Source organism: Tursiops truncatus, chromosome 16 (assembly GCF_011762595.2).
Source record: "Tursiops truncatus isolate mTurTru1 chromosome 16, mTurTru1.mat.Y, whole genome shotgun sequence".
NCBI lineage: Eukaryota > Metazoa > Chordata > Mammalia > Artiodactyla > Delphinidae > Tursiops > Tursiops truncatus.
In genome coordinates this window covers 13,519,697-13,546,469 of record NC_047049.1, presented here as the reverse complement: position 1 = coordinate 13,546,469, position 26,773 = coordinate 13,519,697, and the positions used below count along the sequence as shown (strand labels likewise).

At 38.9% G+C, this 26,773-nt stretch overlaps 1 protein-coding gene and 1 long non-coding RNA gene across 8 annotated transcripts in view; both read right to left on the bottom strand.

The window, feature by feature from the left end:
- Positions 1-2,265, bottom strand: part of LOC141276786 (uncharacterized) — a 4,873-nt gene extending 2,608 nt beyond the window's left edge. Inside the window, exon 1 of the long non-coding RNA XR_012326887.1 lies at positions 1-2,265. This exon is cut by the window's left edge and continues 518 nt beyond it. This is a non-coding gene — a long non-coding RNA (uncharacterized lncRNA).
- Positions 1-26,461, bottom strand: part of SHTN1 (shootin 1) — a 103,223-nt gene extending 76,762 nt beyond the window's left edge. For 2 of the 7 annotated variants that reach the window (XR_012326885.1, XM_019940062.3), the window contains exons 1-3: positions 26,284-26,458; positions 12,121-12,173; positions 2,299-2,359 (exon numbers count right to left, since the gene is read on the bottom strand). Coding sequence is in view for 4 of the 7 variants with exons in the window: in XM_019940062.3 (XP_019795621.1) it covers positions 2,299-2,359; positions 12,121-12,173; positions 26,284-26,341 (172 nt within the window). In the remaining 3 variants the exon portion in view is untranslated. Of the gene's footprint in view, positions 1-2,298; positions 2,360-7,709; positions 7,731-12,120; positions 12,174-14,730; positions 14,772-26,283 lie in introns of those variants that run through there. The other 5 variants (XM_073793916.1, XM_019940063.3, XM_073793918.1 and 2 more) reach the window with 5 other exon arrangements.
- Positions 26,462-26,773: the final 312 nt, after the last annotated feature.

Sequence of the window (26,773 nt, the reverse complement as noted above, 5' to 3'; positions counted from 1 at the left end):
TAAATGATACAAACTCTTAATACTGAAGGGCAGTCAAGCCCTGGATGGTGCAGTAAATGAGATGGTGGTAGCAGCAACTAGTATTTTTTTTTTTTTTTGCGGTACACGGGCCTCTCACTGTTGTGGCCTCTCCCGTTGCGGAACACAGGCTCCGGACGCGCAGGCTCAGCGGCCATGGCTCACGGGCCCAGCCGCTCCGCGGCACGTGGGATCTTCCCAGACAGGGGCACGAACCCACGTCCCCTGCATCGGCAGGCGGACTCTCAACCACTGCGCCACCAGGGAAGCCCGCAACTAGTATTTATTGAGCACTTACTATAGTGCCAAGCACTGTGTTCAGCACTTTTGACATGGATTATCTCATTTAATCCTCGAACAGCCTATAAGGTAGGGTCATTTATTCCATTTTTACTAATGAAGGAATTGCTCAGGGCTACAGGGATTCACACCAAATGGTGCCTTTTACTGGTGAAAACTGCCTCATTCCCTTCCAAATCTGAAATTCTACTCTATGTTCTAAAGTCGTGAACCATTTAACTCAATTTTTTAACAAATATTTAAAGTTTTCTTAGTCTCCATTTTCTGTTCTTTTGAGACTGAGTGAAGAGTTAATACTCTGTTCTCCTGCCATCCAAACTTAAATTAGGTTGATGTAGTAAAGGTAAAAATTGAATGAAAACAACAATAAAGATGATTTCTTTCAAGCTTTGAGTTGCTCATAAGGAAAAATGTAAATTTTTAAAACTATCAAAGGTATTTAGAGGAAGAGAAATGGAAAAGAGAAATGGTAGATGAAAGCAAAGTTTACATGTTACTCTAAAGGTAGGCTGATTTGGTAGGAAGTTGCTTCCATTTCTGCATAATGCAAGAGGTAAAATCCCTACTACCTACCTGGACCAAAACATTTTATAACTCCAACCATAAGAATTCGAACTATTCCCACTGCACAGAGTATGCCAATCCAATATCAATAACTAATTCAAACACATTAACTGGTAACTATGTCAATGGTATAACTCTTGAAGCTGTAACCCAGTGTCAGTTCAAGTGTAAGAATGTCCCATTAATCCTGCATTAGGGAAGGAGAAGGTCCTAAACAGCTACAATCCACACATTCACAGATAAAAAATAGTTCTGTCATAGCATATTGGCCACCAAAGATAGGTTTTATCAACAATATTCCCTTTTGGTTTTCCTCGTTACAGCCAGATACCTGAAATAAACTGGGTATTGAAATTTCACTGTAATGCTGCATTTTTATAGCTGCTTTACCTTCAACAAGAATAAAATGCTTTGTGGTGTAGTTACCAAGTCAACGCTTTATGATATAATCAAACAACCTGACTAACATGGCATCTGCAGAAGGATGGACAAAGGCCCTGCTTCTAAGGGGGAGGGTCACTCTCCCTGCTAAGGTCTGGCCCTTTCCCGTGACTTATTTCCTTCTGATCCTTCTGAGTGTGATCAGATATGTTCTATTTTAGGGGATGAAGTAATAACAGATTTACATCACATAAAAAATAACATAGCAAAAATTAAGAAGATTATTAAAGCTTCTGTGGGAATATAACTTTCCTTGGTGAGAGGGCTATTTCAACCATTCAAACTCCTAAAAATGTATAGTTCTGTAAACCTAGAATTCCTTTTCCATAAATTACCCTAAGGAACTAACCAGACCACTGTAAAAATGTATGTATAAGAATACTTGTCACAGCATTATTGATAATTACTAAAAACCAGAAATAATCCATCTATCACTGAAGAATTGTTTAAATAAATTACGGTACTATCATATAATAGAATACTATGGGCAACACTAAAAACTGATATACATATCTCTACTGACATGCAAAGATGACTATAATATACTGTTTACTGAAAAGAGTAGGCTATAAAACTGAATGCAAAGCATGACTGTATTTTTTGTTGATACATATATTTCACAGATAAAAGATCAGGAAAAAAAGACTATAAAATACTAATGTTGGCTTTTCTCAAAGAGTGAAGATAACAAATTTGCTCTCTTTTAACTGTTCTGTATAGTAAAATTTTTTATAACAAGTACAAACTGTGTTTTATATATATATATAAATAATATACTTATGAAACAATAACGCTCAATCCATTTCTTTAAAAATCACAGTAATGCCAGAGTACTTTTTGGGCAAATAGGAAGACAATTCTTCCTTTCTTGGACACCCAATGCATCAGCAACTAAACACAGGGTACATGTCTACCCACATAATCCCAAAGCACAGTTGTATGTGTTAGAACAATTCCACTGAAATGCTCACATACTTTTCTGAAATTCCTCCAGTTTTTTAACCGCTTCATCTCGTTCTTGCCTAATTTTGTCACACTGAAATGAGAAAAAAGCAGAAATGTTAACTTTATATCATAAGTTTGGAAAGACAAGAAAGAGCAAACATAAACAATTTTATGAAAACAAAAAATAAAAATCTTTAAAAAGCATTAATGATATATCCAGAAAAGACAAAAACTCTAATTCAAAAAGATACATGCACCCCCAATGTTCATAGCAGCACTATGTACAATAGCTAAGACATGGAAGCAACCTAAGTGTCCATCAACAGATGAATGGATATAGAAGATATGTGATATGTATACCATGGAATATCATTCAGCCATAAAAAAGAAATAGTGCCATTTGCAGCAATATGGATGGACCTAGGGATTCCTATACCAAGTCAAGTAAGTCAGACAGAGATAAATATATGATATCACTTATATGTGGAATCTAAAAAATAATACAAATGAACTTATTTACAAAACAGAAACAGACACACAGACATAGAAAACAAACTTACGGTTACCAAAAGGGAGAGGGCGGAGATAAATTAGGAGTACGGGATTAACAGATACATATCACTATATATAAAATAGATAAACAACAAGGATTTACTGTATAGCGCAGGGAACTATATTCAACATCTTGTAATAACCTAATGGAAAAGAATACACACACACACACAACAGAATCACTCTGCTCTACACATAAAATTAACACAATATTGTAAATCAACTATAGTTCAATAAAAAAGAAGAAAAATAGAATAATTTTAAAAAGAAAAAAAATATACGAAGGGAAAAAAGGCATGAATGGCCACATGGTATTTGTTACTGCTCACCAGCATGATATTTGTACCACTTGTATCTGGCCAATTTTCTCAGACCTTCTAAGATAATGAGTCACCTTCCAGGCTCATTATCTCTTCAGTAACAGACCAATTTAACATCCTTGAGTTAAAATGTATTCATTCTTTAAGAGAATATTTGTGCCTCTTTTTAAGTAGGTATTTTGCTGACACAGTAAAAACCCCACTCATCCGCAGGTCAGATTGCTGAAACTGCGCAGTTTCAATTATCCAGAACCCTGGGGGCACACTGGAAGTGACCACTGCCTGGAGGCAAACTGCTGCCCAAGTCCCATGCACTCTCTCACTCAAGAAAAAACCATCCATGTATCCTTAGAATTCTGAATAGAAGAAGGTAGCAAATTAAAAGGAGGGAAGGCAAAAATAACTTATTAAAGCATGAGGATCTTTTAGGGTATCAGGTACAGAAACAAGTATCTAAACTGGCTCTGTAGACATTAATGAATTTTTTTAAAACCTAACATTCATTATGAGAACTGAATTCAATTCACCCCGATTTTCACAAAATAGGAAGTAAAACACATTTTAGGAAGATTTTCATCAAAAATATCTAAAACTTTAAAAAGTGATTTTAGCTATTAGAATGACAATTAAAATTTTAATTGTGTGGGAATACTATTATACGAAGAGGACCATATGAACAAAGTTATATTTTAATCCTACCATGTCAGAAAAACACATCTGGGATATGTTTTTTGGGATTTCACACCTTTGGATATTTTTATTTTCAAATGTCAATGGCTAAAAAATTATGATGCCACTGATAATTGGGAAAACCCAAATTAAAATAGTAAGATATTCTCATCTAATAGACTGGCAAAAACTGGAGAAGTCTGGGATCAGATGTAGGATACTCTCACATACTGCAGATGAAATGTCAACTAGCATAACTACTTTTGGAAATAAACTAACAAAATTGGACTTGTACATACCCTATGACTCAGCAATTCTACTTCTAGATTCTAGAATCTCTAGCAATGTGTACAAAATGATCTATACAAACATGTTCTGCATTTATAATAACAATAAATCATGGTATATCCATATAATACACTATAAATGAAAATGAATGAAGTTAAATGTATCAACATAGATAAACCTCAGAAACCATAATGTTGAGTAAAAGGAATTATAGAATATATATCAAATGATACCTTAAGCACACAAAAACACTTTATATATTTATATTGTATCTGTATATTTCCCAATACATATGGTATATATAAAAACATAAAAACATGAACTAGAAGGATACACACAAAATACATAACAGTAGCTGCCTCTTAAAAGATAGGGAGGGGAAGGGGTCTAGGGCTGGGTGACACAAAGGACCTTCAATTTTATCTGTAGCATTCTTTTTTCTTTTTAAGTTTCAAAAAAAAATAAGCTAATTCTGTGAGGTGTGTATTTGTTATATTATTCTCTGCCCTTTTCTATGCTTTTAAAATATTTTTAAAATAAAAAAATTAAGAAAGCAGTTCAGTTTTGTACGTCAGTCTCTCAGGAACTGAAACTTTCTAGAAGTTTTAGTTTTAAAAACCTATCTCTGTTCATTTGGGTAAATCCATTCTGGCTAGAGTACACGGTGTTAAACTAGCAAAGCCATTTACTAAATCCTGACCTAGACCCTCCACAAGAGGGGTCAGGCAGGACCATTTTCTAAAGGAAAAGCCATATCCTTTCATTAAAGTTTTCTTGTGTCAATTTAACTTCTGTAAAAAAGTAATTCTAATACAGTTTCTAGTCCCAACTTCACATGTAAATTGTATTTATTGTCTTTTGGTGTTTAAAATTCTAAACACTCTATAGAGTCCTGGATTCTCAAATACGTTTATGAGATCCTTCCCCCACCAGATAGTGTAACACCTAACTTCATGAGCGTGCTAGCCAGCTGTTTCAGGAACGCTCCTCTCATTTTCTAGAATGTAGTACCTGTTCCCCTTGTACTTCCCCACCACCCTGACAGTCTGCCCACCCATGGCCCATGCTCTTCGCTCATAAGGCCCAGGTAGACATGCTTTGGTTAATAACGGGTCTCAACATCACAGTCTTATCCCAACATTCAAGTAACAAGTTTCTACAGTCCAGCTATGTGCTTTCACACTAACTCTATAGTCATCACCAGCAGATTCAGAAGCAGTCTCCCAACACCAGCTGTGTTCTATCAGAGGTCTTCATGTTGCTGTGCTTTCTATTTTCTGCAACCATATTATGATAGAACTGGCAGCCACAGAATTTACCATCTGCTATGGATACTGAAAGGGGTGTGTATTGTGGGGGCGGGGATTTACACATGCTGCAAAAGCAACTTATTTATTCCAACCAGAGCTGAGCAAAATATGAAGGACGTACCCGTTTACTAAGCAGAAATCCAAACATCTCCTTATTTCATCATTTTAGATGAACCCAGAAAAATATCTTGTAACCTTTCTCTCGATCTACCAACAGAGAGAAAGTAGCAAAGATTCCGGGCCTTTTTGGAAGAACGTTGTATCTTTACATCCCACAGAAGCCCCTCACCCATCCTACCCCTTCCTCTCTCCTGCTCACGCAGCTGCATCATTTGTAGAAACTGCTTCTTTTTGTGTGAGAATTGCTCGTGAAGACTCTGCAATAGCAACAGATGTTCTTGGGCCCACGTCCCTTAATTACGATGCTCAACGATTCTCTGTAGCTCAAGGCTGGGGTAGAACCCAGCAGCACGAGTGCTGGCTGGTTTAAGCAAGTTGGATCACATTACATCAATTCTAGAGTCTCTATTTTGGCTCTTCATGAAGTGGTGAATTGGCGGGAGGTTAGCCTTGCTGCTTTTGAAAGCTCTTCATATTAGAAGCCCTGGCTGTTTTCCAGAACTCTTCCTTGAGGCTCATCCAGGCAGATACCTGGCTTCTGAAACTAAACCAGCATCTCAAAGCACTGGCAGACTGATTTGTGAAGGAAAGTCTTTCCAGTGTGTATTGGTATTCCCCTCTCCCCGACCGAAATGGGCAGCTCTGTTCTTTCTGCCTCACATATCATCCAACTGCTGTTTGTACTAAAATGTCTGCTTAACGGGGCTCAGCAGAAGTACAGATAACTGTAGGTACTAAGATATCTTTATATTTTGCTGTGTGTATATTTTATGCAAGAAAACCCCCAATATTCTGAATTGTGTCTAACTTCCACTAACATAAACATTCATTTTTATCTCCATGACACACAAATGCAACAAAGAGTTGCCAGCCTACAGAAAGGTCAGTGTGGGGCCCAAGAAGTACACACATGCACTGCATACACAGGACAGCAACAGAGTAGGCAATCTACACAAAGACAACTACCGTACACTTGACTGAATTAGACTTCTAAGCAGGCATCTACTGTAATCACTGAATGCCTTTATTTCCTTCCTCCAAGTATTGAACAAATTATTCATACAGGTGCTATGTTAAGCAGAGAAAATACAGTGGGGAACATAACAGGCAATGTGCTCTCACAAAAGTTATGATCAACCAAGAAAGATCAACAGTGAAACAAGCAATTTATAAGAACACTTGCCATAATGAGAGAAGTACTGCACTACAGGAACATACAGCAGAGGCTACAACATTAAGTCTGAAAAGGTCTCAACTCCACACCATTTTTTACTTATTTGTCTTGAACTTCATTCCTTTTATGTCCAGTTACAATATTTAAAAGTTTAAACAGGCAAAGCATCAGAATTGTCCATATTTACCTGTTTTAGAATATTTGGTGATGCAGTTCGAGGACCATCAAATCATTTTTAGTAAAACTCAACAATTCTATTGTTCCACCTATGTAAGTTTGGCTAGAACTCAGCTGTGCTTATCCTTAAAGAACACAATAAATTAAATCATTCCCACTAGGATGGAATTCTTTTCACTCTCTTTCGGTAGTGTTCTTTCTTCCAATTCAAAGTTCTTTCCCTCCAATTTTCACAGGCAATAAAGTAGTAGCTGTCCCCTAAAGCTGTCTTACAGCATTCTCCAAATTCTAGGTATTGTGTGTTAGATGGAAACACATGTCATCAGAACAGAGATCCTTGCTCTTTGTTTCTGGATAGATTGCTGTTAATAAGAGACTCATTTTCACTTTCAAACTGCTAAGTAATTACTTTTTCTCTGGCACAACCACTTGCCACTCTGCTCTAAAGAAACTGCATGTATGTGAATGTATTATGCATGAACAGTTAGCATAATGGATGCATATCTTGCTCTTTAAAGTGGCTTCTTTACTGATTTTTTTTAAATAAAATACTTTGGGACCTTCACCTCTGAAATTTACAAAAGATGAAGAAATTTTAACAATAGACAATTGAGCCAAGATGCAAACAGTATCATCTATCTTGCTTCTTGAAACCTAAGTCTTGGAAAGCGTCTGTCTCATTCCCTTTTCATTCATTGTTCCTGGCAAGCTGACAGAACCGCCTGATGCAGTGTTACAGTAGCTCACCCAAACGACTTCTAATCAGCCACTTAAACATTTATTCATTTCAAAACTCGATCTCGGAACATAGAATTAAACATAAATACTTACTGTTCAAAGGCAGACATTCTTCTATTCTACAGATTTCCTTCTTTTTATGCACACTCCACATTGCCCCCACCACTCTGAGAAATGTGAAAGCTATTCCATTAAAAGCTCAAAAAAGCTTTGCCCCCCCATATAGGAAAAAAACCACAAACAGCTATGACAAAGATCCTGAATGAGTCATAAGAGAATGCCCTTCAATTGTAGAAGCATGACTAACACATTTAAATATGATGATTGCTTCACAAGCAGAGTAAAACTTCATTTGGTTGACTTCAAAATATACAAGTCCTCTATTTTTTTTTACCCCAAAAATAATTTGGAAGGGTTGTTGACTTCAATGTGATAGGCCTTCTCACTTTTTAACATATTGTTGATAATGCTATTTAGAAACTGGGCAAAAAATAAGTAGCACCCTTTCCATAATCTCCACCTATCTTGATGTCTAAAAAAAACAAAACTGAAGCTTTTACACTTTAATCCAACCCAGATATCTTACATGTACCCTATATAATATTTTGATAATGAATTTTGGTTGATAAAATGTGGTAAGTGCATAAGAAATATACAGATGTTTCATTACAAAGAGGCGACAATTCTGCTTGTGAGAGAAAGAAGACTTTGAAAAAAAGTAAGCCACATTTAATCCAAGCATTAAGAGATAAGAGTTAGTCACATGGAATTGAGTAGGAACCTTGTCTTTTTGTTCTTTTCCCATCCCACCCCTAAACTCTAAGCATTCACTTATATGTACAATTTATCACAGTTATTTGTCAACTTGCCTGCGTCCCTCATTAGAGTAGTTTTATTCTAGAGTGGGACCTTCGTACATTTTTCTTTATATCCCAGTACTCAGAAGGCATTCAGCAAAAAGTTTTCCTTATCAACTCAGATCCTGATTCCATCCTCAAAGACATTGATAAAAACCACAAAATGATCAGCGTTATATTGTTCTTAAAAAGGGAGAACTGCAAAGGAAAAGATCATTAAAACACTGGCCCACCCTCCCAAATCTCCTACTCTTACCCTTGGAATGCATTATGTCAGAATCTATACACATGTGCGCGCGCGCACACAAACACACACACAGAGGCACACGCACGCGAGAATTTTTCTGATGTAAGACTGATTTGATATTTAACTTTCAGTTTTTAAATACAAACCAATAGATGATGAAGACAAACGATCCAGAAAAGTATTGAGTCTGATAATTTGCTGTGGAAAATTCATGGGCTAACAATAAAAAATTAAGAATAAAACCAAGACCTTTGGGGAAAAAGTCAATTAGATCCCCTAGGTTTACCTGCTTCAAAATGAGTATTTTTGGTTAGAATACCCTGTCTGAATCTAGACTCTGTTAAGCCCTGAGGTCCTGTTTTCTGTGAAATAGAGCTGGCACAGGATTGTTTGGAGCATCAGATAAGGGAGATAAGGGAATGTACATGACACAGTAGCTGCTTAAAAAAACAGTCTCTTAAGCAACCGCCTGTTCTGAGGAAATTCATGTCCTACCACTTGTCTCAACAGAGGAGATTCTAAACAGGGCATAAAAAGATCTACCCAAAGGAATCACACCCACTGTCTCTTCCCATTGATAAGGTTCATGACCTGACAACAAAGATGTTTAGACTTAATGTGGACACACAGAAGGAAAAAACTTGCCATTTATTTTTCTGGTCGCTTACACTTCTGCAAAATTTCCCCCCATCAAATTAACTATGGCAAAAGACTCTTACTTTAGATTCCTATCCTTGACTGATTTAACTGAACTCGTGTGGGGTCACGAGGTAAGAATGGCCATGAATATTTGCTGATGGGGACTGGACAAAGCTCACACAGCCAGGCACAGAGAATGCTTTGCCAGAGAAAATGGTGTTCTCCATTTACCACCTCCAGAACTAAAGCTGCTTTTACTCATTCTGTGCTGTATTAAAAAGGCTTTTATTATAGGCTTCCCTCCTTTGTAATACAGCCCCCAATTCGGGGAAAAATCTGCAGTAATAAGCCTACTAGTCTTTTAACACAAGATAAACAGAGTGCGGTAAACTTAAAACCATCCTATTTTGTTTTACCCAACCACACAGCATTCCATATTGCTTTCATTTCTTTTCTTCCCATTTCTGTTAATAGTTATTTTTAAAGAATAAGTACAGAAGCACGTCAATACAGATGTTACAAAAGTATCAGGACATACTCTGTGTAGAGAAACATGTAAACAGGTAATGGGCTAAGGTAATTTTTAATCCTTGTTTTGCCAAATGCATCTTACCTACAATTCACTTGTATAACAGATGGTTCACATAAAAACTCACTGCAGAAAGTGGCTCGCAGTTAAACAACCATCATCATCACTAATAATGGATGTTTATAGAACATCTACTATCTTTAGGGCAATGCTAGGTCTACAAGTAAGCAAGGATTAAAGAAGGATAAAACAAAAAATTTACTTTTTCCTCTTATGTTATTCACATTCTTCTATATCCTTCTTTCTTCATCAAATGAAGACACTTGTTTGCTTTCCCTCCTCCTATCTTCCAGGTTAAACCAAGGAGTTCTCCTGAATTAACCGTTCCAACTTGTTTTGCTCTTCCCCCCTTGGACCAGGAACATATATGGAAGAGACTCAATTGACTGATAACGTCTTGGCTCCTTCTCCTAGAGCTGGAAGATGGCTGGGTATCTTACGGAAAAAGACTCAAGCTATCTGGCATAAGCTTCACCCATTAGCTTTGCTTTAAAATTATGGGACAACAGGGACCCAAGATCTAAGCATATACTCCCCACCTGTTGGCATCCTCGGGACATCTGTGATTTTGTGTGGTTATGTTAGAATTAGAAATCTTGTCAAACTGTATTATGTGACCTCCTTACCATATTAGAGACGCATGTACCAGCCACCTTCTATCACAGGTATTCTCATCACCCCACCCACCATTCCCTGAATTGCCTAGTGAAAGGAAGGGAAGATACTTAAAATTTCAAATATAAATAAATTTTTAAATAAAAATTTTATTTCAAAAATAATATTTACAAATAATATTTACAAATGAGCAAAGGAGCATGAAATGTGGGTGAAAAATAACGATCTAAAAATCTATTATAATGTGCTTTGAACTAGAGGACTTACCATTAATACCACCACACCAACATCTATATAGGTGGCAAATTAATACAAGTAAAAAAGTTAAATATGATTTTTAAGAGTTCAATAAATACCCACAAACGTGCCACAAGTTTTACAAATATTTAGCTCACTGCCAATTTTCATTACAGCTCTTACTCTGAAATTTTAAAGACAAGGTTGCATAATGTGTACCTTCTTTCATAACCACGAAGGACCTGTCTTATTAATTTTCCACCATGGATGTTATGCTTTGAAATATCTGGTCTATCAAACAAATTTCTAAAAATAGAAATTTAAAATTTTTAAAATAAGTTTCATTTATATCTAAATAACAATAATGGACAGTTCCCCCTCTCTCTCCTTTTCATTTTCTACTCAGTCCCTCTACTTTCTTTAGCCTTCCCTTCTGTATGTCCCTTCCCTAAACTTATAGGGAAAAAAAGATATATGTTAAAAAAACACTCATGGGGCTTCTCCCTGGTGGCGCAGTGGTTGAGAGTCCGCCTGCTGATGCTAGGTGACACGGGTTCGTGCCCCAGTCTGGGAGGATCCCACATGCCGCGGAGCGGCTGGGCCCGTGAGCCATGGCCGCTGAGCCTGCGTGTCCGTCCGGAGCCTGTGCTCCACAACAGGAGAGGCCACAGCAGTGAGAGGCCCGCGTACAGCAAAACAAAACAAAACAAAACAAAACACTCATGAATCTTAAATGGATATGTCCAGAGACATAAAGGTAAGTAGAATTTAATTATTTAACCGTTAAAAAATAAAACTGCCAGAGCCCAGGAAAATATTCACCACGCTTCACCATCTTCACATTGGGTGTTTTTCAACTTCCAACAGATTATTCATATACTTAGAGGAAGCAAACATACAAAGGGTTTAGGGAAGCATCTGAGCTAAACACCAATGACTAATTCCAAAGAGTTCTCTCCAGATCTAATATGTCTCAACCCAAAAGGTAAATGTCTCAGGCCTTCAATTCCATCACTAGAATCCCAAATCTGACTGCTGGAAAAAGTACAATTCTTGGGGGCTTGAGTTGCTTGGCTTGGTGCCTTGCTGCACATTTAGCCGTGTAGTTAATCTCCCAGAGCAGCGCCCACTGTGGCATGCCTGCTATTCTTTACCATCTGGAGCCTGGAGTTGATATTAGCCTGAACCACACATGCAGGAGAAAAGAAATTAAAAAAAACACTCTCATTCGCATTTAACTGAAACTGGTGGCAGAACAATGCACCATGCTGTCTAGGCTTTTACACAAGTAAGAGAGGAAAGAAAGGGTAAAGTACAAACCTTCTCCTTTGTCTTCTGGTTCTCTGCTCTGAGGTCTTCATATTCACCTATTGCTAAAAGAAAAAAAGGAAAGCAATGTTATAATGCTATCAAAAGTTTACTATGGGAAAACCTGGGAACCCAACTAACCCCTATTGTCTATTTACAAGGTTCTGGGTGGGGTGGAGAAGAGGCCACAGAAGAAGGGCTCCTGCTTTTAAGAATAAGGAAGAAGAAGAGACCAGAGCAGATGTGAGCCCACGGAGCCGAATTTCAGTTCTCCTGGGTTATTAGGAAGACCTATGAGCCATAAGTGCCTATGACAAGTCACTTCTCATCTTTGATGTTCAGCACTTGTGACAGGTTGGTGTCCCTGAAGTTCCTTCCAGCAAGATTAGTCTGTGGTGCTATAATCACAGGTTTATTTAAGATTAGCCTCCAGAAAATAAACTCAATGTCACATATCTTCTTTATCCGCAGGGGAAAGTTTCTGCTATGAGCATTCAGCTAAGAACAACTATTTTCAGGCACTGCAAGATCATCAACCACCAAGCCATGACCAGATCCCAGCCAGATTCATTTCACTAAATTAGAAAAATATGTGAATTATCTGGAACTATTTCCAGCTATGTGGGAAAAGCAGCAGTTTTCTACTTAAAATCCTCCACTGCCAGAAAAGCAAGCTGAACTCCCACATTCATCTCTTAGCCAAAGCACCATTTTTAGATAGCCTCACAGTTGAGAATGTGCCATTTAGAGCGTATGGTGGGAAGAAAGAGACTGATTTAGGACTATTGATGGAGCAGAATGTCTAAGGTGGACCCAGCAGAACCACTGCCCACTCCCAGACCAGCATTTTGACTGGCACCAGACAGCCAGACAATAATCAAGTTTGGATTTTTATACTTTTACTTTAAAAAAATTTCATTGGGATTTATCTACAAAAAGCTAAGTTTTTCTTTAAAAAAAAAAAAGACAAACAGAGCTTCCTATTTCTATGAAGAACCTGAAGATATCAATTAAAAATCTGAAACCAGTGGTTTCAAGAACATTCCATATAATCTGGTCATTAATTCCAAAGTGTATGATTCTAACCACTGGAGCAGAGAATACCGCCAAAACAATTCAGATGGTAAAGTATATGCTGTTCCTTTCAACAGGGATCTGAAGGGTTTAGAATAGTTACTATGATGACCGGAGCGAAATCTTAAAATCCAATTCAAATAAACAAATATTTATGAGACTATACCATCAACGGCCCGAAGTTTTATCAGCACTTCATAACCATCTAAATAAGAATTAATGGACATTTTATTGAAGCCACACTCAAAAAAGAATCTTTTTTTGGAAAAAAATTTTCTAATCTTTGAAAATTAGGTAGCCCATAAGATAGCTAAATGTACACATGTAAAGATACAGCCCTTTAAAAAATCATTACAGTTTCAACAGAAAAGATTTGATTGATCACAGAATGAAGCCCTCTGCACACCAGCTCCTTATCAGCCTCCATCAGACAAACCCCAACCAATGAGTATGAAATAAATTGTCCTCGGTTCTGAAAATTCAATAAAATGTCCCTCCCCTTCCTTTTTCTAACAAAAAGAAACATGAACTAAGAGATTCTAAAAATACGCACTTACATCATTAGGTAGTCTATGGTCATGGTCCCAAATCTTATTACTACATCTAATATTGTTTCAAAAAATAAATACTTTATTGAGAGACTTTGCTTTCGTTTACTTGACATTTAAAAGTATCTTTAGATAAAGTTGAAAAATCAAAATTGATTTACCACTCTATTCCTGATGACCTACTTTACAGACATACAGAAAAAAAAAAGACAGTAAGAAATTTTTGTTTTCTATTTAAAGCACCAGATAACGGCTATGAAGGCCTTTTTAAAAATACCGACACTGTTCTTCCATTATAATGCCAACAGAATCCAGGCGAAACACTATAGACTCCCAATTACTGGGTCTTTATGAAAAGCATTAATCATGAATCTTTACCTATCATATCTTAATGGAAACCACAGAAAATATGCTTTCCGTGACTGTAAGCAACTTAAAAAAAAAAAAAAAATGAAGCCAAGTACAGGGAAAGGAGAGGAAAAGTATGGGAAGAATTCAACCATTTGGTAGTGGGAAGGGGCAGTTGGGGAATTGGGCATAAACGAAAAATATTTACTTATATTTTTATTTCTTTGAATTTAAAAAAACCAAGATTACTGCCCTAAACAACATTCACATACATCATAGTGAAAACGTGTAACCGCATCTTTAGCAAAACTGGTAAAAACTATAATGACCTATGTTATTCAGCTACTTCTCTTTTGGCAATGCCAAAGGGTCACAGAGAAAGCCTTATCGTTTTACAGCTGGCTCACAGTTTCAAAACTTTTTAACATAAGCTGTGAAACTCAAGTGATTTAATGAGAGAGATCCTCCAAATTTTGAATTAATAAAAAAAGAAGAAATGATTTTGACCAATTCTCTGTCATGTGAAAGACATCTGCAGCTTGGGAAGACTTCATCCCTTGCATTTACAGATACAGCATAGTTCACTATACTGTAAAGTCACACAGCACAGCAATTTAAAAGTGCAGTCCAAGCACTTAACTTAGTCAGGTACCTTGGGCAAACTGGTTACTCTCTGCGTCTCAGATTCCTCATCTGGAAAATAGGAATAATAACTGTACATCTCTCATAGTGTTCTTATTAAGAGTAGGTGAGCTAACATGCAACAAGAGTGCTTAGGCATATTAAATGCTGAATGCATGTTAAACAAAGGTTATCATTACTGATACAGCAAGAGATCAGGCTGCTCCCTAATGCCTTCAGTCTCAGGCTTACTTCGGTGATACATGGCCTGAAAGATGGCAGAGCAGAAAATCTCTGAAATCCTAAGTACTACTACCTTCCACCAAAGAAAAGGAGGAGAGAGGGGGTTAAAGATCAACTGTAGTTTGTTGTAGTAAAAAAAGAAGGTGGCAAAGAAGTGGAAGCATGTCTGAAGCTGTACTTTTCAATCCTGGCTGCACATTAGAATCACCAGGGGAGCTTTTAAATCCTACAGCTCTCTAGCCTCCTCTCCACTCACCCCCAACCCAAGATTCTCATTTAACTAGGTGGACCTTGGACATCCGTATTTCTTTAAGAGGTAAGCACCCCAGGTGATTTTAATGTGCAACCAAAGAGGGGACTCACTACATAGGAGTATAGAATGGAAGAAAAAGGAAAATGTGGAGAAAACAAGGAGAATAGCAGGCAAAGCATGTGCTTCAAGAATCATGCTGGTTCTATGTTCTAACCCACTAATGCCAAGAAAGAGAATTTTCTTTACAAGCTGCAAACCATGACACAGCCACCCCAGGAAGCAGCTGAGTAGACTTAGTTGTTTGAGAAACATGACAACTAAAGTTCAGAATTACAGGCCAATAACACCTCTGGCTAGGGTGAGCAACAATCAACTTGCCTGGGCCTTCTGCAGTTTCAGCATTTTAGAGTCCAGTGCCCCTGAAAACCTCTCAGACCCAGGAAGCTTAACCACCCTATCCTAGCATTAGCTCCAGATCAGTATTTCCAACCAACACTGTCTAGACCTGCACTGTCAAATATGGTAGCCACTAGCCACATGTGGCTACTTACATTTACATTAATTAAAATTAAATAAAATTTAAAATTCAGCTCTTCACCTGCTCTCACCACATTTCAAGTGCTCAATAGCTACATGTGGCTAGTGGCCACAGAACACTTCCATCGCAGCTGAAAGTTGTACTGAACAGTACAGTTCTGGACATCTCTGTCCACATACCTTACAAGTACCTCAAACTCAACATGTTAGAAAGTGAACTCATCAATTCCATTTCACCCAAACCTCTTACTTCCTGTATACAGGACCATCATCTACCTAGTTCTCAAGCTAGTACCTCAGGATCACCCTTGATTCCCCACTTTCCCCCACCACCAAAGGATCATCAACTGCTCAGATCTCAAAATGTCTCTCCAATCTGCCCTTCCTCTATCACCAGTATCTCTGCCCTATTTCTGACCCTCAATAATAGCAAAACCCTCTCATCTAGCCTCTAGCTGCCCTCTATGCCAAGTTCATTCTTTACAAGGTAGACACTAGTTAGCACTGTAACAAACCTGCTTATTTCATTCTCTTGTTTAAAAACCACCAAAGATGTTAGCTTCACAACCTGGGAACCCCACTCTCCTCTCCTCTCCCCAATCAGAGACCACACTCACTCCATCATACCCAAAGTCCCAATGCTTCCCTAAACCCTCTAAGACCTTTCATACCCAAGTGTCTTTACAAATATTTTCCCTTCTGCCTGCAAGGTCTTCCCTTCCGCATCTTCCCTACCTCCTCCTTTTCAATGCAGTTCAACTGTCATTTCTTCTAAGAAACTCTCCCCATATAACGGGGGCAAAAATCAGCATTTATATTTCTAATATACTACCAAGGTATACTGTTCATAGATCTCTACTGGAGCATCTACATGCAACATTATAAGTTGTCTGAACACAGGTCTGTTTTCTTGTCTTTTCTCCCACTCAATTCCTTGCTATATACCTTACACTCAGCAGAATACAAAGCACAGAGTCTATGCCTATGTTGAATGAAATGAGTGGTTCATATAAATCTGTGATGTAGAGCAATTAAGCCAAATATTAACATCTCCCCTTTAAAAGTGAAGACACAAATGCATAGAAAAGTCAAATCCCACAGTAAGGAATGGTGGAAGCAGAACCAGTCTACTGATCCTAAAGGTCATCCATGTAAAAAACATTTATGAGCACTACTCTGTGCAGTGTGCTAAAGCACTAGACCAGAAATAACCCTCTAGGTTGAAGACTATGTCTTTATGCATCCAGATGCCCTCTTCTATCACAATGCCTGACATATTGTAGGCACTTAATAAATGTGTGTTAAATTCAGGAAGGAGGAAGAATGGATCTAGGTCTTCACATGAACAAATCATGAAAGAGCACATACTTTCCTCCCCATATTAAAAGGGCCTCTTAAATCATAGGTTACAACAAGATACTTAATAAAAATGAAGCTTTAAATAGCCATCAAATGTAACCAGAAAAACACTGCCTCATGAGATCTTCTAATGTATATTCTCATCCACTGAGTTTACATCTTTGAGGCTCATGGAGCCTTGAAACATCTCTTACTAATGGGGTATGAGGACATAAGTCATAACAGATAATGTTCAATTAGGACATTATTCACTTCTGCACACATCCCAGTAGGTTCTGCTCTTAAAGCCAGGATAGAAAGAGAAGTTGTTTATACCTCAGTTGTTAATTAAAGCATTAGAAAAGCCAGGGAAACACTGCTGGAAAACCTGATCAAAAAACAAAGGTGAGAGATTTCATCTAAAAGAAATTATAGCAAACCTGAAATTCACTCTTCACCTGATAGAACACACAGTACAGTGTTAATGATTTAATGATGCTTAAGAAGTAATCTCAACAAACTATATTAATGACTTCAAGTTAACCACCAGAAAGGAAGGAAACTGAGAACTTTAAAATACGTATATAAGTCTGGTTTCTGGTCTGGCATGTAAGGAGCTTGTAAGCTGACACTCTGGTCCTCACAACAACAAAAAAAGCTGAACACACTGAAAATCAACAACTCTTCTTGGATCCATGAGAGAACTGAAGTCACAGGGCAAATCACTACTCCAAAAATTAGAGATACACTCAGACAGATACAGAGGATCACAACTTACTGGAGCAGAAGCCAAGGTGCAGAAACACCCTCATGTGCCAAGATAGGGAAAAAAATCTAAACTGTAACTAACAAATTGCTAGAGGCTCAGTTCCAACAAGTTTGAGAGTTAAAAACTCTAGGCGTGGGCGGATCTTAAGAAGCCCCAACACTTTTTTGAGTTTCAACTCCAGGAGTACTACCAGGTCCTCACAGTGACTACTGAGAAAATTTCCCTACTGTTTCTGGCAGGGGAGGGGAAAAGTAGCCATCACGAAATGTGCCCAGAGCATTCTGTTCTTTATAACAAAACCTTCCCTCAAGAGAAATTATTTTATTAGAGCCTAACAGATTAAAGGGAAGGTAAAAACCAACTCCAGCACCTGTAGCCTTCTTGTCTCACGGACAGGGAAAACTGGAACTGAGACGCACTTGTGAAAGTCACAGCTCTGGGGCACAGGCTCACTTAAAAACAGAGACCCTATCACAGGACTATTCCCTTCCCCCATACCCTACCACTACATGAATGTTTATAGCAGTTTTATTCCTAACTGCCAAAACTTGGAAGCAACTGTGATGTTCACCAACAAGTGAATGGATAAACTAACAACGGTACATCTATACAATGGAGTATTATTCAGAGAAAGAGAAACAAATGAGCTGTCAAGCACAAAAGACATGCAGGAAGCCCAAATGCATATTGCTACATGCAAGAAGCCAATCTAAAAATGCTATACTCTGTACAATTATAACTATATAACATTATGGAAAAAGCAAAACTACGGAGCCAGTAAAAAGATCACTAGTTGCCAGGAGTTCCAGGGTAAGGTGAGAGGGATGAACAGGTAGAACAGAGGAAATTTTTGGAGCAGTGAAATTATTCTGTTTGATAATGTAATGATGGGTACATGTCATACATCTGTCAAAACCCATGGAATGTACAACATAAAGAATAAACTCTGGGGCTTCCCTGGTGGCTCAGTGGTTGAGAATCCGCCTACCGATGCAGGGGACACGGGTTCGTGCCCCGGTCCAGGAAGATCCCACATGCCGCGGAGCGGCTGGCCCGTGAGCCATGGCCGCTGAGCCTGCGCTCCGCAACGGGAGAGGCCACAGCAGTGAGAGGCCCGTGTACAGCAAAAAAAAAAAAAAAAAAAAAAAAAAAAAAAAAGAATAAACCCTAATGCAAACTACGGACTTTAGTTAATAATAATGTATCAATATTGGCTCATCAGTTCTAAGACCTGTACCACACTAATGCAAGATGATAATAATAAGGGAAAACGGGGACAGGGAGGGGGAAGATGAGGGAACTCTCTGTACCTTCTGCTCAATTTTTCTGTAATCTAAAACTGCTCCTCGAAGCCGTATTTAAAACAAATATATATATATAAATATGTGTGTATGTATATGTACATACATATATGTTGAGATACACATATATATATATAATCTCAATCTCAGAATCATACCCTGATTTGTGCCATAGAGGATTTGAGATAGAATCAAGTAACTAAAAGGATCCTAATATATTACTGTTCACTGCACCAAACAAAAAATTCAGAACTCGTGTTTTAATGTTTACAATGCTTAGATACATCAATAAAAAATAAATGAAATAAAATGCTTAGCTAACATGGGAAGCAGAGAAAAAAGCAGTGTTCCTTCTACATTTTAAAGCAAAGCTTGGCTGTGTTAACAGCTCTACAGAATAAAATCTACAGCACAACAAAGTTTAAAATATACATACTTTTTGGATCTAACGATTCCACTTCTCAGAATTTTTCCTACAGTTGCACTTACAGAGATATATGTGTACAAAGGATGTAAGCAGCATTACTGTTTTGAATAAATTTTGGTTTTATAAACTTTAGATTCACGGCTGGGCCCGTGAGCCATGGCCGCTGAACCTGTGCGTCCGGAGCCTGTGCTCCGCCAACGGGAGAGGCCACAACAGTGAGAGGCCCGCGTACCGCAAAAAAAAAAAAAAAGTCCTTAACTTGATAACTTTGAGGAGAACTGATCAGATATTTTGTAAAATGTTCCCCAACCTGGGATGTTTTCCTCATGATGAGACTGGGGCTATAGGTTTTTAGGGGAGGACCACAGAGGTGAAGTGCCATTTTCATCATCTCACATCAAAGGTACATACTATCAACATGACTTAAATCACTATTGAAGTTGACCTAGATCACCTAACTGAGGTAATGTCTGTCAGGTTTCTCCACTTTAAAGTTACTATTTACCCCCCTTTGCATACTGTCCTCTCTTTGGAAGGAAGTCACTACGCACACCCCACACTTACAGAGCAGGGCATTATGCTCCACGGCCCTTTGAGCGGAAGGATACATAAATTATTTGGAACTGTTCTACATGGAAGATGTGTCTCTTCTCATTAATTTATATCACTATGGACTCATGAATATTTATTTTATACTTTGGGTTATAATCCAGTATTTTGTTGTTCAAATTGTTCCATCTTTGGCCATTGGAAGTTCTTTCAGTTGGTTCTTATATCTCTTTGACATATCCCCATCATTGTGGGCTCATTTTTTTGAGCACTTCCTTACTTTCTAGTAACCACAAGATACTCCAGGCTCATCTTGTATATATCCTGCCCCAGTCACTCCAGCCCTAGAATCAGCCATTTCTCCCAGGAGCCCTGTTCCTTTTACTGGAAAATGGTATTACAAGCCATGTTCTGGAGCTAGATGTGCTCATTGTTACTGGTACACCTAGGCTCTCAGCTGAAAGAGCAAGGAAATAAATGTCTGTATACTAACCCAATACGTATATACACATCTGTAAATATTTCTATATGTAACCATCGGTATCTATATTAAGCTAAACATGAGTTCATACTGATGTCTCCAACTCTTCTCTATTGCCAGAAGCATTATTTTTAATAAAAAAAAAAATAGAAATACAGAAGTTTGTTTTCCAGAGGACATTAACTACCCTGCGGGAGATCCATACAGGGAACATTATGCAATCAATTTTTAAAGGTTTAACTCTATATGTACTGGTATGAATTCTATAATATATATTAACTGACAAATATATATGTACATACAAACACAATTTCCAGAAGGAAATACAACAAAAGGTTAACAGTAGATAACTTTGAGAAATGGAAATGGGGTTAGAACATGCATTATCAACGGGTCACCCTCAAAGAGGAAAAAAATATTAGATATGACAATGGCCTGTAGCTCTCCAAAGGATCACAGTACACAAAAAGATGCAGAGTATCAGTGGTATTAAAATGTCATGGGGAGGGGAAGTGATTAGGGGAAAAAATGTCTAAAAAGACTCCTTTGGAGAGTATAATGAAATAAAGATTGAGAAATAATGAGTCAGAAGGAACAGGTAATTGTACTTTTTACTCCATATGCTTTTTTCTTCTGTGAGTATATGTTTATTTTTTAATTTAATTTTTTAAAAAAACAAAAGTAAGACTGATCTACCTAACAGCAGTGTTAGGTGAATAGTGAAATTCTGACTAGAAGTTGTAGTTCCTCAGGCCATGCTGAATGTCCATCTCACAGAGGGTCACCCCAACTGGGTCCTCTTTGGCAGTGGCTCACCAACTTTAGGAAAATGCATTTTTAATACTCTGGTTTACAAAAATCATATGGCCCACAATGCCTAAAATACTTATCTCTGCCATTTACAGAAAAAGTCTGCTGACCCCTGATCTCCACTATATTAGCTTACATTTTTTTTGGTTATGTTCATACAGTGGAATACTACTCAGCAATGCAAACTAACGAACTATAACTACATGGGACAATACTGATAAATCTCACATACATAATGAGTGAAAGAGGACAGAAGCAAATAACACACACTGTATGATTCCGTTTATGTACATTTCAGAAACTTGCAAAACTTATCTTTGGTGGCATTGGATATCTTTGGGAAGAGCAAGGTGATAGTGATTGGAGGGGTTATGAAGGGGCTTCTGGAAATGTTCTGATTTAAGCGTTGTTAGAAACATACTTGCTTTTTAAAAATAATTCACTGAGATGTTCATTTCTATTCTGTGCAGTTTTCTCAATCCATGTAATACTTTGTTCTAAAAGCAAAAAATTTTAAATGCAAATCTTACAAAAATGTAACCAGATGAAGAAATATAAATTTACCAGCCTTTTCAGAGGCAACTAAGTAAGTACATATGTACCCTGGTTGTTCAGATACAGTTAGTCCCTGGACCACACTTGGAAAATAGTGGTGTAAAGCCAGGTTTGCACCTGACACCAAGGCAACCATTTAGTCCCAAACGGCTTTCTACTGACTGACTTTGTATGGACCCAAGATTGACAATGCTTCAGCTTTTCCAGATAAATAGGGTCATTTTGGTAGACAGCAGTTTCAGACCCTTTTGTCAAAATAATGCTCTAGCTACTTCCTAGCCTGGAAGCCAAGGGAACACTGGAAGCCTCTTTTAATTACTAACTCTGTTCTAAGAATAAACTTGACTAAATTTCCATGTGAACCTTAAGCACTAGCTCAATAATCTTGGAGAAAATGATACCAACTCTCAAGATGAAAGAAGGTTACCTTGCTTTAAAACCAATTATCTTACCATTTTAAATAGTGTCAGTCCAAGAATAGCCCATAACTTTTATTTGTTTGTTGTTGTTGTTTTGGTCTTACATTAGAACATCCTTTTTGCTAAGTGGCAATCATTCTCTTCAAAACTTCCTCAACAAGATCCAAATGCCATGGCATTATGATGACAGTTTAGTGGACATCTGCTGTTTGTGTCTTTCTAGCCCGCATCCCCCCTTCTGGTAGTGGCACACCAGTCTTTTTTGGACTACTCCAATCCATTGGTCTTTGTGGAGGCTGCCAATCAAGGTGCCCTGCCCTTCCCTGGCCAAAGGACTTTAAACACATGACCCAAATGAGGCTAGTTAGACACTCTACCACCATCTCTAAACTAGGAACTCCTCACCAGCAGGGACAAGGTTTTTTCCATCTCTATATCTCTGAGGCCTAGCACAGTGCCTGGCTATGAATATTCAATGCATGTGGGCTGAATGAAATACAAAGAAAATCATGTACCTTAAACAAATGCGGAGCTAAGTCTATCATTTCCCAACAGAATTCTGAACACTGTATTATGTTTTGTAAGGAAAATGTCCACTTTAGTAAGCTAGGACATATGCATTGGAAATAGTATCGCAAGTTGCCATTTCTCAGTGCATTAAAGATGTCAATCAGTCCAATAAAATAAAGCCGCAAAAAAGACAAAAGGAGAATTACCTCATTACCTCAACATCTGCTTGAACATAAGCAATCGCACACTGGCTAATTTTTTTTAAAGGGACATAATATAACTTTCTAGAAAGACATAATATAGCTAATTATACCATTCACTAGAAGGGAACATACAATGTTTTGAAGTAATTCAGAAGTGGGTGTGATTTATAAGACATAGAGCTTAGGGAATGTTAAGTATAAATTAGAGATTGTTCATATTATGACAGACTCCGTCATTACATTTCACAACTTTTGTCAAAAGCAACCTTATTCACCACACCACTAAAGACTTCACATTAGGGAAGGCTGCTGTCAGCTTTGCCATTTAGAGTTGATGGCAACCTTCTTTCTGAACACCCTCCTGGGGAATGGGTTCAAATTTTAGACTTAAAATACACCAGGGAAGAAACGATATGATGAAACCTAAATGGCCAACAAACATGTAAAAAGATTTCAAACCTCACTAATTACCAGGTCAAACAAATTTTTTAAAGGTACCATTTTTGTTCATCAGATTGGCAAAAATTAAGCAACCTGTCAGGCTGTCAAATTAGTAAAGACTGCTGTTGGTCACTGTTGACCAAAGCATGGGAAAATGGACACTTCTGGGGGGAATGTGAACTGGTACAGCCATCTGGGGAGGGGGGCACTTTTGCAATGCCTAGCAAAACTTTATACATATATGCCCTCTAAGCCAACAATTCCATTCCTAAGAATCTATCCTAGAAAAAAAAATTTTAATTGTACAAACTGATTTGTATGATTATTTGATTAATGACTGTCTACTAGACAATAAACTTGTCTGTCTGGTTCACCATCTCTTCCCCCAGTGCCCAGCACATGGGCATCACATATGACAGGTACCTAGTATTTGTCAAAGGAGTAAATGAATAGGTTTACTCAGCCTAAAAAAAGAAAAGCAGAGTATTTAATCGATAATGGCTCTTCTTGTTCACATTAAATAGTAGTGGAATTATTCACAATGTTAACAGGCTGTAAAAAGTACTGTCTACTTTTAAAAATAAATCACACATACCGGCTTACAAAATTGATCATAATATTGGTAAGAGCCCAAACACCTAGTTGCCAGGTTTTCCTCCTCAAATCCCTAGCCTCCCAGTTAGTTCCGCAGGTTAAACAGCAATTAAATACTCTTGAAATAAGTCACTTGCTATCACAGTCTATGATCCACTGACAAATGCTCCAAGTTTGAAATGTATAAAAATTACACCATGGGCTGATAAAAACCCCAACACCTGTGTAACCAGACTCAATATCCCAAAAAAAAAGTATACGCTTTAAGAAACACAAATTTCAAAGTCTAACTGTTCTATTGCCTTTGATATGCTCAAAATTGAGGAAATATATCCTCTAAAAATACTAATGCATGGATTTGTTTGTTTTCCAACATAACTGGAGAACCAGAAACTTAAGAATCGTCCGTTTTTCTCAAGTCTCAAATCCAACACAGAGATAGAGATGTGTTCCAAAATCAAATATAAATAACTTGTGGATTATCTGCACTGTTAAATTATCCTTGAAATTATATACATAATGAAAAGAAGTGAAATTTGAAATTTTAACATTATTTGAAAACTGACCATCCATCAAAAGACCTGGCATCCACTGACAGATACTACCAATAATGAAAGCTCCAACAGTCTAGAATATGAGTTAAGAGTCTTTATGTTGGGTGACGGGGGCAGTGTTATCAGGAATAAAATACTAATAAAATCCAGCCCTTCACTAAAACACTTGAGAAATTCCAGATAAAGGCATGTTGCCCACCCACTAGATTCACTGATTCTTGTGACTTCATGACCTTAGACTAATCTAGGATGGGAGTTGACAGTACGTGGGAAGGCAAAAGCCATTAATATTTATCCAGCACTTTCTAGATGCTAGATACCAGAGAGGAATGTGTTCTGTCCATTTTCGAGAGGTTAAATATTGATAATTTCCCCAAGGTCACACAGTTACTAAACAGTCATGTTGAGATTTGTTTCCAGGAGTGTGGACTGCAGAGGGATCAAAATACCCTTATGAATGGTATGTCTGTGGTCTCGAGGAGCAACAGGTCACAGTACTGGACAGACCTCATAAAATCATCTGGTTTAGCTCTCGCGCCTAGTCAGGTCAGGCTTGATTAACCATAAGACCCACGGAAGGGAAGAGACTCTTCCAAGTTCACAGAGTTGGTGAGTTAAGTCAAGAGAAGTGAAAGAGCTGGGATTAAACACCAGGATTAGCCACAGAGCGGGGCCCCTTCCACTATACGGCCATGTAAGCAAGTTATTCAGGAAAACATATGTTCCTACACATTTTTACTTCCTAAATCTGCATGGTTCCTCTTTCTTGACCCATATTCTCAGGCCACCTTTGGTCAGGGTAATAATAATTTTAAATTTAAAAAGTGTTAGGTTCACATATGATCTTAATTTGGCTTTGTTCAGAAGTGTGGTTAAGTGATGAAAATCACTGACTACAACAGTTCTTTATTAAGAGATTAAAACAGTTCTTTATCTAGTTATCAGGCAATGCAGAAATGCATGTACATGGCTTTCCTGCGAACCAGAGACAAGTCCTAATTCAAGAAGCCCCGCACAGGCAGGGTGTTGCCTCACTGACAAATAAATTGCTAAAAATGGGAAGCGATAAAACACACCACGGCCTGCAAATCCTCGCTGCTAAGGAAAGAGGAACTAGGCCAAACCAGAATGAAAAGCTCGGAAAGGCTGTCAAGCAGCGCCGCAGGCGCCAACGTGCAAGGGGGGGCCGAGGCCAGGGAGCGAGGCCAGCAGAGCTGCTAAACCGCCGCCTCTCCAAAATAACCAGCCCCACTCGCTTCCCCCGCGTGTACGGTGGTACCGTGGGACCTCGTCCCCGCCAAATCCTTGGCCCTTCTCCTCAACCCCCATGGCCGGCTAAAGCGACCAACGGGTAGCGCTCCCCGCCCTGCCGGGCACGACACTCCCAGGCACAAGCAAAGCACGTTACCCTCTGCCCCGAGCTCGCCAAAGCGCGCGGGGCGCGGAGAATGCTTTTCCACGGGTGACGGAGCTACTGGGGGTGACTACGACGGCCGCAATACCTCCCGCCCAGCTTCCACCACCGCAAAGCCAGCGCCCTGGAGCCGTCCCCGCCCATGGGCCGCGGCTGCCCGCACCTGGCGGCCACACGCCCGCCTACCTTGCTCCTTCAGACTGGAGATGAGCTGCAGCTGCTTCTCCTCGTCCGAGCTGTTCATTTTGGCAGGTGGGGCCGGGAATAAAAGGAAAGGAGGGAGAGGCGAGGGGTACAGTGGGGGGAGGGGAAAGAAAAAGCAAGATGCCGGTGGCTTGCGGCTTCACTACCCGGAAGTTGGATTTGCTCCCGCTCCTCCTCCTCCTGGCGCGGAGCGCGCGGGTGAGATCATCCCCACGCACCTACTCAGCGGCCTTGGCTGCTTCACCTGCAGTCAGGCGGAGGGGCGGGGACAGGCCGGTAGCCCGGGGGCAGGAGGTGGGGACGTAGGAGGCACCCACGGTGGCACCTGGGCCCGCAACCCGTGCCTAGCCTGCGGCCGCCGCTGTCCCTCGCCTTCCTCCGCGGAGGCCGGCGCCGCAGGATGCGCAGGGGGAAGGCGTGCGGGGCTGCGTGAGTTCGCTGTGGCTATCTCCTGCACCCTCTTCTCCGCCTC